Below are 16,977 nucleotides of genomic sequence, written 5' to 3'. Positions count from 1 at the left end.
AGTACTTCACTACCACCGGGACATCTTCCAGTGAGGAAGCGGAATCTTGGGACTTTGGGTTGGGCTCTCCAATCTCTGAAGCTGAGGTCACTGAGGTGGCTGAAGGCTACCGGTGCCAGAGCTTGGTCCACATTGCCGGCAGTAAGTCAGGCTAGTTTCTGGTGAGAGTTGGACTCTGCCAAGGTTGCCTTTGTGGCCAGTTCCTTTCATAACTTTTATGGACAGGATTTCTAGGTGCAGTCAAGGTTTTGAGGGGATCCGTTTTGGTGGCCTGAGGATCGGGTCTCTGCGTTTTGCAGATGATGTGGTTCTGTTGGATTCATCAGAACGTGTTCTCCAGCTTTTACTGGGATGGTTCACAGCCGAGTGAGAAGCAGCTGGGATGAGAATCAACTCCTCTAAATCTGAGACTATGGTCTTGCGTCGGAAAAGGGTGGAATGCCTTCTCCGGGTCAGGGACGAGGTCCTGCCTCAAGTGGAGAAGTTTAAGTGTCTCGGGGTCTTGTTCACAAGTGAGGGAATGATGTAGTGCAAGATCGATAGGCGGATTGGTTCTGTGTCTGCAGTGGTGCGGGCATTGTACCGATCATTTGTGATGAACACAGAGCTGAGCCAGAAGACAGCACTCTTGATTTACCAGTCAATCTACCTTCCTACCCTCACCTATGGTCACAAGCTTTGGGTAGTGACCGAAAGAACGAGACTGTGGATACAAGCGTCTAAAATGAATTTTCTCCGCTTGGTGTCGGAGCTCTTCTTTAGAGATTGGGTGAGTAGCTGAGTCATCCGGGAGGGGCTCAGAGTAGATCTGCTGCTCCTACACACTTAGAGGAGCCAGTTGAGGTGGCTCGGGCATCTGGTTAGGATGCTTCCTAGACACCTCCCTGGTGAGGTTTTCCGGGCACGTCCAACCAGGAAGAGACTCAAAGGAAGACCCAGGACGCACAGCTGAGAATATGTTTCTCGGCTGACCAGGTTAAAGCCTTGGGATTCACCCAGAGGAGCTGGCCCAAGTGTCTGGGGAGAGGGACATCTGGGCCTCTTTGCTTAGGCTGCAGCCCCCGCATGGATTTTTATTAAAATTTACTGTGTAGAGGTATGGGGTAACACTTATGAATCATCTATTGTGCCCTTGTCTATCATACAGAAAAGAGCCCTGAGAGTCGTTCACAATGTTAGATTTAGAGAACACACTAATCCGTTATTTATATATTCTAAAATACTAAAATTTAAAGATTTAATTCAGCTATATACAGCGACATTCATGTTTAAAGTGCATAGGAAATTATTACCACACAAATTATTAATGCTATTTATAAAACCAGATAACCTAAAATAATTTCAGATACAAACTTAACTTTAGGCATACATATTTTAGAACAACAATAAAGTCATTTTGTATTTCTGTTACGGGTGTAAGAGTTTGGAATAAGCTAAGTGAGGATCTAAAGCAAAGTCCCTCATTGCATAAGTTTAAAGAGAAGTATAAAAAAATTATACTAATTACATGGAGGAGGAGGAAAAGTTGTAAGGGTGTTGCATTTGATTGTAATTGTCTATTGTTGGTGAACTGGGAGCTGTGAACATGGCGGGGTGGGGGGGTGTTGGAACATGAGAAAATGTAAATTTGGTTTGTGTGATTGAGGATAAAACATGTTATAGGAAAATGGCAATGACACTCAGTGTAGGGAAAATATATATATTTTTTTGTTTTGTCTTTCTTGAAATTTGATTTGGGGGGGATTATATAAGCTACCAGAGCTTCGTTCCCTTCCCATTGAACATGTTCTACATGTGTATGTGTATATATATATATATATATATATATATATATATATATATATATATATATATATATATATATATATGTATATATGTATATATGTATGTATGTATAGTAAAATAGAAGATAGAAAATAATCAGTATCCTTTTATTATGTTGTAACTTTATTCATTCCTGTATTTTTATCTTTCATTCAACCAGGATGTGGTACTGATGCGTGCTCTCAGAGACATGAATCTGCCAAAGTTTGTGTTTGAAGACGTCCCTTTGTTCCTTGGGCTGATCTCAGACCTTTTCCCTGGACTGGACTGTCCCCGTGTTCAATATGCTAGCTTCAATGAAGCTGTGGAGCAGACCCTGCAAGAGAACAAATATATTGTTCTACCTAATCAGGTACACAACTGTGAAGTTTTGATAACTAATGCATGTGATTAACAAATATGAATGTCCATCCCCATGTCCCAATGTCTGTGCCAGGTGGATAAAGTTGTGCAACTGCAAGAGACCATGATGAGCAGGCACACTACTATGATTGTGGGCCCAACAGGTGGAGGCAAATCAGTTGTGATCAACACGTTATGTCAGGCTCAGACCAAGTTAGTGGCACTTTACATTTTTCTGTCCCCAGATCTCAAGTAAGGACAATGGTAACAATAATTGTTCTTTTCAGATTGGGGCTGCGTACTAAATTATATCCCTTGAACCCAAAAGCCATGAGTGTCATTGAACTTTATGGAGTTCTTGACCCAGATACTCGAGACTGGACTGATGGGATTCTATCCAACATCTTTCGTGAAGTCAACAAGCCCACTGACAACAAAGAGCAGAGGTAAAACCATAAATGCCAAAAGACACTTTATACATTTTGGGACACGCTTCATAAATATGTGATCCATGACTCACAGGTATATCCTGTTTGATGGAGATGTGGATGCCCTCTGGGTAGAGAATATGAACTCAGTAATGGATGACAACAAGCTCCTCACTCTTGCCAACGGGGAACGGATTCGTTTACAGAGTCACTGTGCACTGCTGTTTGAGGTTTGTCTGAATTTTGAAATAAAACGTCTTCTAAAATGATAACAAAATAACTCTTGAGGATAACTTTTAACAAAACACTGTTTTGTTAAAAGGTTGGAGATCTGCAGTATGCTTCACCTGCTACCGTGTCCCGCTGTGGGATGGTTTTTGTTGACCCCAAAAACTTGCGTTACACACCCTACTGGGAGAGATGGGTGAACAGCAGACCTGAAACTGTAAAAAAAAAGGTTTTTAATACTTAATTATGTCTTTTTCAATATCATTTTTAAGTAAAATGTGGATTTTCATAGGAGCAAGAGGTGCTTTTCAGACTGTTTAAGAAATATGTGCACAGCTGCATTGACATGCTTTTGGAGGGCATTGTTGATGGCAAACAGGGCCAGAAACTGGAAACTGTTGTCCCTCAGACTGATCTGAATATGGTAGGTTAATTACATCCTTCTCAAACCTTTTTAGCACCTAAAGGGATGTTTTGAAAGACGATCTTACTTTACATAATTGTTCATGTTTTTATTTAGGTCTCTCAGTTGTGCTTGATGCTGGATGCTCTTCTTGAGAGTGACAGCAGCAGGGCTGATGTCCTGGAGTGTTACTTCTTGGAAGCTCTGTACTGCTCTCTGGGGGCCACGTTACTAGAGAGTGGAAGGAGCAAGTTTGATGATCTCGTCAAAAGGCTTTCCTGCAGAACCACGATGCATGATGGGAACGACCTGGCTGGGCCTGATGAGATCCCAGGTAAAATCCAAGCCTTTGTCCTTAAAAGGAACCCAGGTTACAAAACGTTGTGGTTCTTAAAAGATAAATGTTAGTATCAGTTATATTAAAGTGGTGTAAAAAGCCTTCTTAATGTCTTCATTTTTATAAAATTTGTTAAAAATTGTTTAACTCGTAGGTCGCCATTGTTGTTAGCGTCGCAATGCATTCTGGTTAGTGACGTCACGTGGTTGTACCTCGGTTGCACCGGCCGGCTTTAGGACCCTGTAGCGACTATTCAGCAACATAAACATGTCATCTGTTCAGCGTTTTCAATTTGAGCCAGAGTGAAGCATTAATGATGACATCACTGACCATGTTTCACAAAACGAGCATCAACATGAAGAGCAAGAAGGGCGGGATGAAGCGAGAGCAGGACAAAACCGGTGGTGTATGGGCAGCAAATGCGTCTCCATGGTAACTGAGAGGGAGAGTGTTTGTTATCAAGAGCTCACATTTTTGTCAGCAGAAGTTAACAGTAAGCTATCATGTGATCAAACTTAATCAGATATGAATGATTTAGGAGACTATTTGCACCCAGAACTGTCGTGTGCTTTGTAGATGATTAGGATATTCAGTGAAACCACTTTAATCATTGTTGCAGACATTATATATCTGGAGAACACTGTATTGCTACACTTACTGCTTGTTTTACTGACGGGAGAGGTGAAAGTTCAGCTTCATTCGTGACGAGTGGCGTGTCCGATGGTTCACTGAACGTGACAGAAGCGGCAGCTGCAGGAGCGGGTTGTCGGCTCAGGACAGCTTCTCTCGTCCCTCCGAGGGCGTTTAGGCTCCTTATGTGGGAAAATGGTCGGTAAAGCATTTAGTTTCCGCCTTCTCTTACACCCGGCCGCTCTGGTGAGCTCTTTAAGTAGTTGTGGTCGACTATAAGCATCAGGAGAAAAATGTAGGGAACACAGCCGCGGATCTTTGGGAAGTTGTGTCCGTCCACAGGCATCTTCCCACTGCTTTCTCCTCTTCTTACCAGTGGGAAAGCTGTAAACTCACATCACTCCCCTTGTTTCCCTCTGACTGGAAATCACATCCAAAAGCAGCACAATGCTGCATTTTACTTAATTATTAATACGGTGAGTGTGTAAACAAACACTAGCGTCAACAGCTATTCTTCCAAGAGCAACCAATATACATCATCACCCCCAGAGTGCATTGTGTGTGGAAAACATGGCGTCCTACGTTTATCCAAAAATGTACTAAATATTATAGATTTATAAATAAACAGCAATATTTTGTGTGTTTCTAATAACATAGTTTGGTACAACAGAAAACTTGTGGCTTATTAGGGCATCCACTTCCTCATAGCTGGAGTTCCTTTTAAATGATAATGAAACCACCATTCCTGTGGTTTAGTTTAAATCTGGGCTTTGTCATAGATCAACAGGGACGTCTCTGACAGGATAAGTTAGGTGGGGCACAACAACTCAACAGTGTGCACACGTGCAGGCGAGTGTGCACGCACACACACAACTGCATGTGTGCAATATAGTGTGTGCACAGTAGTGTGCGTGTGTGTTAAATGAACCGTATCAAATGGCAAAAGCGAGTAAACATGATTTTGTAAATAAACCATCACTCATCACAGTTGCTCTGTTCTTGAATGTTGATCTTTCATCTTGAGACATGTAACCGGATTACAGGATACAATAAGATAATTAAAAGAAAAAATAAACAAATGGGCCAATAATTAGGTTCGGGGAGAATTGGAGGTTGTTTAAGAATGACTGGAGTCACGGGTATAGCATGAAACGGTTTATATACTAAATTTTAATAATAATGGGAAATATAACACATAAAGATAACACACAAAAACAGATGAAAACAATCGACAATAGTAAAATGCTCGGTATGAGATTTGATCATATGAGTCACAAGTCAGCCGGCGTCAAGTCAAATCCCCACGCTTGGGGTGAAAGTCAGAGTCCGGTGGTGCGATTTTTTCCTACCGCACCGTTGAGATTGTTCACAGAAGAGAGCAGTCTGCTCTTCAGTTACTTGAGATGTCCTGGTTCGTTCAGTGGTTAAGGCTCGCCATCTCCCTCGTCAGGAAGAAATCCAGTTCTCGTTCCAAGTGAGTGATCATAGGAGTCGGGATCAAACCCAAGGAAAAAAAAAAACCCAGCCTGTAAACAACAGGACTGTTAGCGAGTTGGCATCGACCCTTCTCGTCACATCACAGCATAAAGTCTTACAGACTTAAACAAATGCTTCACTCTATTGGCATAGCCAATCATGTTTGGGTTCACAGTTCAACTAACATAACATCAATTTGATTGTCTATTAAAATAATTCTCAGTAGCTCTGGAAATATAATTACATATGACAACAATTGTTCAGCTCAATAGGCTCAGTTAGATTCTATTACTCTACACTATTCAACAAGAAATACATTCATGACAACAAGGATACATTTAGTTGTGTTTCTATACAGCATTGTGACACCTTGTATATCTGTAACACAATAAATAAATAAATAAATAAATAAATAAATAAAATGTTCTATAACAAAATTCAACAAAATATAAATTCTGGTCCTTTGGTCCACCTTTGTAAAATAATTCCTCCCTAATCAGTTAGCTTTTATTTATTTTTATTTATCTATTTTTTTATTATTAAATGTTTGGTTAAGGGACGCATGGCTAATTCTATGGCGTTAGCTATAACGCCCCTGAGGACCTTGTACATCTAGGCCGTACCACCATTAACTGGCGGTTTGAGCCGTTAACTCCTGGGAATCCCATATGCCCTACCGCCGTTAACTGGCGGTTTGAGCCGTTAACTCCTATATGCCCTACCACCGTTAACTGGTAGTTTGAGATGTTAACTCCTGGGATCTAACGTCTAGCAGCCCACTGCTGTCACCTCGGTTGCTGTAATTAGCTTTTTGAATTTAATAATTTACTGAATTTAATCTCATTCACTCACCAACGCGCTCCAACGGTTCCCTCCTACAGAGGATTGGTTCACTCTGTCGTCTCCACACAAATCTATAAGAATGGAATTAATTTAATAAGCTATTTAAGTTTCCTTTTTTTTTTAAGTTGCATCGTTAGCTTTTTCTCTTCTTTTTTCTTTACTCACCGCGTTGGTTCCAAGTTCCTAGCTCTTATTAGAAGGAGTCAAGTCCGCCTCTCCCTCTATCTATGCGGCACCCAAATCAGGGTTCTTCACGGCCTCGACCGTTGTTTTTTTTTTCTCTCTCTCTCTCTCTCTAACCGCTCAGTCTTTGCTTTCTGTATCTGCGTGCTGCACAGCCGTTTGTCTCTCCTCTCGCTCAGCTGCGTCGCACGGTTTTATTTCGCGGAGGCGGGACTTATTTCTCTCAGCCAATGAAATTTCAGATTCCCACCTGGACCAATAGTATACAGCTTTCCTCTTCTGTTTCTGTTAGGGATGTTCAAGATTCTTGTTTTAACCGATGTTTAATATTAAACTCGTTATTTTAGTTATTCACCCTTCCAATAATTCATTATGAAATTATCTATTAGTTAATTAGATATCTATTAATTAGTATTGTTAATTTCCTTAATTTATATTTTATATTTTATCTAAATTGAGGATGGATCATATTAGTAAGCCAATTAGTTAATACCTCATTAAGGTTCTAGCTTCTGGGTTACATCCTCCCCCATTAAATATCATGCACGTCCCTGTGCATTGTTTCTACGGGGTACACAACTTCTTGAGTAAGAGAGTCAATAAAAGCTTTATTAAGTCCTTGGAAAAGGGACCTAACTACGGTCACTAGTGGATTGCCCAATTGAGAGTAAGTTAGTCTTTGAGGAGGCTGACTACTTCGTTCAGATCTCCTGACATACATCTCTGGTTGCACAGTATCATGCTCATCCGTTTCGGTTTGATTCTCAACTGAGACAGGACGAAGTGAGCTCTCTGTTTCCGACAGAGCTGATGAGCTATTCTCTAAGACTTTGGTCTTTTCAGATGTATGTGTCTGATCGTGTATGATGGGTTCAAAACTTACATCACGTTGCTGCGACTTTAGGACACCATCCAATTGAGGTAGGTTTGTGTTAGTTTCATCCCCCGTTTCTACGTCAGGTAAGTATACTTCGTTTTTTTTCGTTTTTTCAGGTAAGTATGTTGCTGCTTCTTTCACTCTTTCAGGTAAGAATGTCGCAGTTTCACTCATTCTGTCAGGTAAGAATGTTTCGGTGTTGATGCCTTTGTCAAGTAAGGACAATTCAGCATTTTCATTACCAGCTAAGGTTGGTTCCTTGCGATCCCCTGTGTGTAAGGATAGTGTGTTTTGTTGTTGAATATTATTTACCGGTCCTGAATCTGCTATGAGTTCCCTATTTGGCAAGGTGACCGCTATTTGATAGGATGGTCGGTTTAGCACTTGTGGAAGATCAGAGTAATAAAACTCATCTACCTCTTCGTCAAGTGGCTCATCTGGGTCAGGTTCTAAGGCTGAACTCTGTCTTGTATGAGGTCTGCTAGGTTTCGTAACGCGTTCTGTTTCATTTTCTAATGAAGAGAGAAAACCACAAGGCAGTAAAAGATCTCTGTGGAGTGTTCTGTTGGGTCCTTCTCCGTTCTCTGGTTTTACAGTGTATACTGGCAAGTTTTCCATCTGTTTGAGAACTATATACACTGTTTGCTCCCATTTGTCTGCTAATTTATGCTTTTCTCTTAAGCGAAGATTTCGGACTAAAACACGATCTCCCACACCTAGTGTGGACTCACGAATGTTTCTGTCGAACCGTTCTTTGTTCTTCCTCGCTGTTTTTTGAGAGTTTTTTATGACAATGTCATAACTCTGTTCCAGATGACTCTTCAGTTCTTTAACATACTGAGAATGAGTTATAGAGGGCTTGTTCAAATGCGGTAACCCAAAGGCAATATCTATAGGCAACCGAGGCTGCCTACCGAACATTAGCTCGTAGGGAGAGTATCCCGTCACGTCATTTTTTGTACAATTGTACGAGTGAGTAAGTGGTTTTACAAAATCGCGCCAGTGATGTTTCTCAGTGGCTTGTAAAGTTCCCAACATGCTGAGTAATGTACGATTGTACCGTTCAACGGGGTTGCCACGAGGGTGATAAGGGCTCGTTCTGACTTTACGGATACCAAGTAAAGAACAAAGTTCCTTGATTGTACGTGATTCGAAATCCCGTCCCTGATCACTATGAAGACGCTCAGGAAACCCGTAGTGGACTAAAAAATGTTCCCACAGGTTCTTCGCGACGGTGGTGGCTTTCTGATCTTTGGTTGGGATGGACACTGCATACTTTGTAAAATGGTCTGTAATCACTAAGACATCTTTAGTGTTCTTACTGTCTGGTTCTATGGAGAGAAAATCCATGCAAACTAACTCCATAGGTCTGGTGGTGGTAATACTCACCATTGGAGCAGCTTTGTCAGGGAGGGCCTTCCGACGGATACATCTTTCGCAAGTTTTAACTTTGATTTCGATATCACTAGCCATTCTTGGCCAGTAAAAACGGGACCGAATGAGATCTGTCGTACGTTCAACCCCAAGATGCCCCATATCATCATGTAGGCTTTGCATGACTGTTGAACGTAATGAATCAGGCAAGACTAACTGCAATGATGTCTCTGGTCCTAATTGGCGTCTCCGGTACAGTAAATCATTTTGAAACTCAAACCGTTTCCACTCTCTCAAAAGGTTAAGAACCACCGGGGGTTCTGCAATAGTATCAGTTGGCGGTTTATTGTCAGTCATAAGCAGCTGAATGACTCGGCCAATGGTTGGATCTTTCCTCTGCAAGGAGACAAGGTCAGCATGGTTATACTTGGGCACAGCAAAGAAACTGTCACTATTGTCTTCCAACTGGAATAGGTCTGGAATGGCCGCTGCAGACATGGCAAGTGACTGAACTAAACCACAAGGAGAATCAGTCTCATCCAAGACCATGTGCTTTTGGCATGTTGCCTTCACTGCTTCGGCTTGAAGTTGAAGCTCGACTTCTTTGACAGAGGATAAAAGATGAGATCGGAACTCATCTAGTCGTTGGCATTCCTCAGTGAATTTTGAGTTGTCTTCAGGTTTATCATGCAGCCTCCTAGACAGGCCATCCGCGTCAACGTTCTGTGTACCTGCACGGTATCTGATGTCAAAATTATAGGTGGACAACGCAGCTAGCCAACGATAGCTCGTTGCATCGAGTTTTGCCGTTGTTAAGAGGTAAGTTAACGGATTATTATCAGTAATGACAGTGAATGTGTTCCCATACAAATAGTCATGAAACTTATCTGTTATGGCCCACTTTAAGGCTAGAAACTCCAACTTGTGCGCAGGGTACCTAGTTTCACTAGAGCTTAAACCGCGACTTGCATAAGCGATTACCTGTGTGACACCGTTTTGCACTTGGTATAGCGCTGCACCGAGTCCGGTCGTACTAGCATCTGTGTGTACTAGATATGGGAGTTTTGCGTCAGCGTAGCCAAGAACTGGCGAAGTGGTAAGTTTTTCAATAATAGTTTGAAAGGACTTCTCACAGTCTTGGCTCCAACGATTCCCAAAGGGTTCTTTGGGGTTCAAGTACTTTGATCTACATGGTGGTGTTTTAAAGTTTTTCCGTTTGGGTGGATAACCAGCCGTGAGAGATGTTAGTGGCTTGACAATATTTGAGTAATCTTTAACGAAGCGTCGGTAATAACCGGTAAATCCTAAGAAAGATTGGAGTTCCTTCAAAGTCTGAGGCTTCGGCCATGTTTTGAGTGCTTCCACCTTATCTGGATCGGTTTTTATGCCATCTCGAGATACTATATGTCCAAGATAACGCACAGATGTCTGGAAAAAACGACACTTATCTGGTGATAGCTTGAGTCCGTATTCTCTAAGCCGTTCAAGAACGTGAGAAAGTCTGGTTTCGTGTTCTTCCAAGGAGTTGGAAAAGACGATCAAGTCGTCTAGGAAAACTAACACTTCCTTCAGATTAATGTCCTTCATACACTTTTCCATAACCCGTTGGAAAGTGCTTGGAGCATTTGTTATTCCTTGTGGCATACGGTTAAATTCATAAAACCCAAACGGGCAAACAAAAGCAGTTTTAGGTTTATCCTTTTCACACATCTCTATTTGATAGTAACCTGACTTGAGGTCCATCACAGAAAACCACTGTGATCCAGCGAGAGCAGAAAAGGACTCCTCCAAGTTAGGCAGGGCATATGCGTCGCGAATGGTTTGCAGATTAAGCTTTCTATAGTCTATACATAGACGTACCTCACCATTCTTTTTCCGAACTACCACTATTGGTGAGGCAAATGGAGACTCCGACTCTCTTATTATACCGGTTTCCAAGAGGGCTTCCAAATGTTTTCTCACTGCTTCATAATCATGTGGATGGATCGGCCGAGATTTCTGTTTGAATGGGGTCTCGTCTTTTAAGTTGATGTGATGTCTTATCTGTTGTGTATGACCAAAATCAAGATCGTGGTGCGAAAACACATCGGAGTAAGTGTTAAGTTTGTTGGTGATCCTCCCTTTCCATTCTTCGGACAAGGGCGAAGTACCGAAGTCAAAACTGAGAGGAGGGTTTGAAGGTGAAGTCTGTTGCTGCGAACTACACGCCGCAAGTACTTTCTGATCACTTTTGTCAGGTTCTGGATATGGCATAACACGATCGGCTTTAACTAACTCAGCGATCACACAGTTAGTGGGTAATGTGATGTCATGGTTAGTTTCGTTTCTTAGTACAACAGGTACTTTGTATGGACCATGTGAAGGTAAGGAAATGAGGCAACAGTCTACAATTATACCCCCTGGTAGAGAACCATTGGTGGGTTGTTCAATGAGTGCATAAGGCTCATGCTTGTTTTGGCTGGGTTGCATAAACCCTTCTAGTAACAGTTTTTTATTTGCAGGGAGAACTTCTTGGGTTCTCCCTCGAAGCTTCACCACACCAACTCGTCCATCTTTGCTTTGTTTTTTTCTGACTGCTAAGGCTTTTAGCACGTGTTGATACCCATAAGAGAGTGCCTTGGAATCAGGTAAGTTATTGGCAGACAATTGCTCATACAAAGGATCGAGTGTGTTTGTGCCAATGAGTAGTGGTGTATCAGAGTTTGAGCTTATATCCGGAACCACTAACGCAAGGGTAGGTAACTCAAGTCCAGACTGATCGAGCTCTTTTGGAAATGTGACACTTATCTCTATGTATCCTAAATAAGGAACTGCTTGACCATTTGCGCCCTCGACTTCTAACAGATTACTGATGGGTTTAATTGAGAGGTCAGGTAAGTGTTCTTGGTAAAAAGAATTGGCAATGGTGGTTACCTGGGACCCTGAATCCAGTAAACAATTACATTCAACACTGTTAACTGAGACTGTAGCTGTGCATCGCCCACCCACTAATCTTTTGGGAAGTTTTGGCACTGAATGAGCATGAACTGGCTTGCAAAAAAGTCTCTCTGTCCTTTCCTTAGAGGGACTTGGTTCTACTTTAGCACCTATCTGTCCCACGATAGGAGCTTCTACCGGTTTAAAGGAGGAGACTGAGCAATTGGCTTTGACATCTCCCACTCGCGCTGCTTCTGTCTAAGAGCAAGTCTTTTAGTTGCAACTAGTGCTGGATTTGGCTCGTTGCTACAGCTAGAAGCTATGTGCCCATCTTCTCCGCACTTAAAACAGTATCCAGGCTTTGGTCTGGGCACCACTGCTGTTATCTGCTGAATCTGTTTGGGCTCATCTGGAATTTTAGTCCCCACACGGGGTTTTGACTCTTTTTGAGTTTTCTTTGCCTTTTTATCTGTGTTGTTAACCTTAAGCTGTGCAATTTGGCTCCTGAGCTCAGCGATTTGTTTGCGTAAGTCATCACAGTTATCATCTATTTCCAGTTCACAAGTGTTTTTACTCTGAGAGCATGTTGTTTGCACATTTGAATACACTCTAGTTCGTTGTGCCCCTAAGTGTTGTTTCATGCGTGCTGCTTTAGTAGCCTGTTTGTCTTCTTCAGTGCGCAGTTTGAGGAGAAGTGCTGTAAAATGAGGCGGGTTGTCTTTCTTTTGTTCGAGTTGCAGGTTTGAAATCAGCGAGCTGTCCCAACAGCCTCTGCAAAACTGCTTGAGCAGCTGCTGGTCGGCGTCACTGGAGGAAATTCCATTCCTCTGAATAACTAGGTTTAACAAGGTGTATAACCTCTGAAAGTAATCGGAAGGTTTTTCACCACTGTCCTGGTTTGTGTTTAAGAAGCGAGCAAAGAGCTCGTCGCCGTCTTCGACAGCTGCGTAAGCTGAATCGAGATGTTCAAGGTACGTTTCCGGGTCGGATTTTGGACTAAGAGCTTTAACGATGCTCGCTGCTGGGGCTGACAGACTCTCCACGATCCTTCGTACAATTTGGGACTTGGTGAGTGAAGGATCATTTATGCATAACACTACACTACTACGCCAAGTATCATAGTCAGTTTCAAAAGAAGGGTGTGGAACTCGCCCTGAGAACGGTTTTAGTCTGTATTGTGAAGTAGGCGGAGGGATAACCTCACTGCTTTTAACAATGTGTTCCACAATAACTCGCTGAACCTCAGGTGTGTTTAAAAGATTTGGTGGAATGCAAGGGTTTTGTTTTCCAGTCTCTGTAGGTGGACAATTGTCCTTTGAGTTGTTCATATAGTTAACTTCTGGTGTTAAAGGCAGGGAATATGTAACTTGGTCACTATGGAGCATTGGCTCTGGTTCAGTGACTGGTTCAGATGCATGGGTATCCCTTCCTAAAGATTCCCCAATTTTTGCCAGTTCCTCCATTAGAAGGTCTTTAAATGATTGATTGCTACGCGCAGCTATGTCCCTGAGCTCTGACAGATAGGCATCAGTGGCAGATGTGCTAGTTTCTAGACTGTACGCGCTGGCTAGGTCTTGAATATGAAAGAAAACATATGGGTTCCTAGTACAAGGTTTGTCATAGGGTAAACATTGTTTCTTTAATTCCTTAACAGTGGCTTCATGTTGAAACTCCACAATAATCTGATCACAGTTTGGTAACTTAATGCGCCTGTTAACTGGTCCGAATCCTTCCATAAACCCAAAGACTTCGTTATCAAGGTCTGTATCAGTTAACCCACTGATTAAAACAGCATTTGAAACTTTGACCTTTTCTGTTTTCACAACTTCCATTTTAAAACACTCAAAAGTACCAATAATGCCAAAATGGCAAACCACTGTGACCTCCAGGCACTCTTATGATGTCAGTCAATGGTTAGCTAAGGTAACAACTCTACAATTCTCCTGGCTGGCTCGCCAAGTTTTATGTAACCGGATTACAGGATACAATAAGATAATTAAAAGAAAAAATAAACAAATGGGCCAATAATTAGGTTCGGGGAGAATTGGAGGTTGTTTAAGAATGACTGGAGTCACGGGTATAGCATGAAACGGTTTATATACTAAATTTTAATAATAATGGGAAATATAACACATAAAGATAACACACAAAAACAGATGAAAACAATCGACAATAGTAAAATGCTCGGTATGAGATTTGATCATATGAGTCACAAGTCAGCCGGCGTCAAGTCAAATCCCCACGCTTGGGGTGAAAGTCAGAGTCCGGTGGTGCGATTTTTTCCTACCGCACCGTTGAGATTGTTCACAGAAGAGAGCAGTCTGCTCTTCAGTTACTTGAGATGTCCTGGTTCGTTCAGTGGTTAAGGCTCGCCATCTCCCTCGTCAGGAAGAAATCCAGTTCTCGTTCCAAGTGAGTGATCATAGGAGTCGGGATCAAACCCAAGGAAAAAAAAAAACCCAGCCTGTAAACAACAGGACTGTTAGCGAGTTGGCATCGACCCTTCTCGTCACATCACAGCATAAAGTCTTACAGACTTAAACAAATGCTTCACTCTATTGGCATAGCCAATCATGTTTGGGTTCACAGTTCAACTAACATAACATCAATTTGATTGTCTATTAAAATAATTCTCAGTAGCTCTGGAAATATAATTACATATGACAACAATTGTTCAGCTCAATAGGCTCAGTTAGATTCTATTACTCTACACTATTCAACAAGAAATACATTCATGACAACAAGGATACATTTAGTTGTGTTTCTATACAGCATTGTGACACCTTGTATATCTGTAACACAATAAATAAATAAATAAATAAATAAATAAATAAAATGTTCTATAACAAAATTCAACAAAATATAAATTCTGGTCCTTTGGTCCACCTTTGTAAAATAATTCCTCCCTAATCAGTTAGCTTTTATTTATTTTTATTTATCTATTTTTTTATTATTAAATGTTTGGTTAAGGGACGCATGGCTAATTCTATGGCGTTAGCTATAACGCCCCTGAGGACCTTGTACATCTAGGCCGTACCACCATTAACTGGCGGTTTGAGCCGTTAACTCCTGGGAATCCCATATGCCCTACCGCCGTTAACTGGCGGTTTGAGCCGTTAACTCCTATATGCCCTACCACCGTTAACTGGTAGTTTGAGATGTTAACTCCTGGGATCTAACGTCTAGCAGCCCACTGCTGTCACCTCGGTTGCTGTAATTAGCTTTTTGAATTTAATAATTTACTGAATTTAATCTCATTCACTCACCAACGCGCTCCAACGGTTCCCTCCTACAGAGGATTGGTTCACTCTGTCGTCTCCACACAAATCTATAAGAATGGAATTAATTTAATAAGCTATTTAAGTTTCCTTTTTTTTTTTAAGTTGCATCGTTAGCTTTTTCTCTTCTTTTTTCTTTACTCACCGCGTTGGTTCCAAGTTCCTAGCTCTTATTAGAAGGAGTCAAGTCCGCCTCTCCCTCTATCTATGCGGCACCCAAATCAGGGTTCTTCACGGCCTCGACCGTTGTTTTTTTTTTCTCTCTCTCTCTCTCTCTAACCGCTCAGTCTTTGCTTTCTGTATCTGCGTGCTGCACAGCCGTTTGTCTCTCCTCTCGCTCAGCTGCGTCGCACGGTTTTATTTCGCGGAGGCGGGACTTATTTCTCTCAGCCAATGAAATTTCAGATTCCCACCTGGACCAATAGTATACAGCTTTCCTCTTCTGTTTCTGTTAGGGATGTTCAAGATTCTTGTTTTAACCGATGTTTAATATTAAACTCGTTATTTTAGTTATTCACCCTTCCAATAATTCATTATGAAATTATCTATTAGTTAATTAGATATCTATTAATTAGTATTGTTAATTTCCTTAATTTATATTTTATATTTTATCTAAATTGAGGATGGATCATATTAGTAAGCCAATTAGTTAATACCTCATTAAGGTTCTAGCTTCTGGGTTACAGACACATTTCAATAACTGATCAGTTAATCCAGCGAAGTTTAACCCACCGTTCCTTCACCCCCGCCCCAACCGCGACAGCCCCCTCTCCCTATCTTCAATGCCAACGTTGTCCTTTGATAATATCACTTAAAGCCCTCTGGTTTAATCTCAAATTTTTGTTAAAGTGGCAAAGTTCTCTTCATTACTTCTGTTGCTTCTTGTTAGCTAACCAGCATAACCAACATGGCTGCGGCTGTCCCACAGAGCAGAAACACGAGCTCACGTGTGCTTTTCTCATCTATTGATTGGACGATCTGATCTTGGGGCCGAAGTCTCTGGGCCTTACGGTTCACCACTGAGAATGAGTTGAGGATGCGCATTGTGATTTCAGATGTTCCTCATTTAAAATGGACGCTGGTTGGGCCGGCATGACAACCGCCTCTTCTCAGATTTTTCAAGATGATTTAATCCACTGAGCTTGTCAGTATCCTGGTAAAAACTTAGATATAAACACACAAATGTTTTAAAGAAAATCTTCTGGTGATACAATTGGCTTTTATACAATATAACTCTTAAATCATAAATCATAAAACCATTCTGTTCCATTTATTGTTTTAAGCAAGCATAGATCTCCTCAGCATCATCGGGTGGGGCCTGGCCCCACTGGCCCATAATGCACAATCGTCACTGATGGTTTAATGAAATTATAATTGAAAACATGTTCCATGTGTTTGTAATTCAATATTAAGTGACTTCCTTCACACAGGATACCTGCCAACACTGTATGATTTCCACTTTGATGGAACACAGGAGAAGTGGGTTCCGTGGAGCTCTTTGGTTGCCAGATACGCTCACAACCCTAAAACAAAGTTTGCTGATATCTTAGGTAACAATGACTCCCGTGAGCCGTGTGGGAGGGACAAATCACATCCAACATGTAAAGACAAAAATACATATCAAAGCTCTTACACCTGATTTTAAAAGCCTCGTTTACTTTATAGTGCCAACTGTTGACACCACAAGAACCAGTTGGATCTTGGAACAGATGGTGAAGATGAGGAGACCGGTGTTACTGGTCGGAGATACTGGAACCTCCAAGACCGCCACAATTCACAACTTCCTGAAGAATATCAATCCTGATAATGGAGTAATTTCAACATCCGTGCTTCTTACA

General features: G+C 41.6%; 1 protein-coding gene across 1 annotated transcript in view; it reads left to right on the top strand.

Annotated features, from left to right (window-relative positions):
* Positions 1-16,977, top strand: part of dnah10 (dynein axonemal heavy chain 10) — a 45,982-nt gene that overhangs the window by 14,772 nt on the left and 14,233 nt on the right. Inside the window, exons 36-44 of the mRNA XM_070551345.1 lie at positions 1,985-2,176; positions 2,261-2,379; positions 2,454-2,612; positions 2,689-2,824; positions 2,917-3,039; positions 3,115-3,246; positions 3,343-3,559; positions 16,570-16,689; positions 16,805-16,950. Coding sequence (XP_070407446.1) covers positions 1,985-2,176; positions 2,261-2,379; positions 2,454-2,612; positions 2,689-2,824; positions 2,917-3,039; positions 3,115-3,246; positions 3,343-3,559; positions 16,570-16,689; positions 16,805-16,950 — 1,344 coding nt within the window. The remainder of the gene's footprint in view (positions 1-1,984; positions 2,177-2,260; positions 2,380-2,453; positions 2,613-2,688; positions 2,825-2,916; positions 3,040-3,114; positions 3,247-3,342; positions 3,560-16,569; positions 16,690-16,804; positions 16,951-16,977) is intronic.

The sequence above is a fragment of the Nothobranchius furzeri genome, chromosome 5 (assembly GCF_043380555.1).
Source record: "Nothobranchius furzeri strain GRZ-AD chromosome 5, NfurGRZ-RIMD1, whole genome shotgun sequence".
Classification (NCBI taxonomy): domain Eukaryota; kingdom Metazoa; phylum Chordata; class Actinopteri; order Cyprinodontiformes; family Nothobranchiidae; genus Nothobranchius; species Nothobranchius furzeri.
The sequence above is the reverse complement of the archived record's forward strand: the minus strand, read 5'-3'. Positions and strand labels throughout refer to the sequence as shown.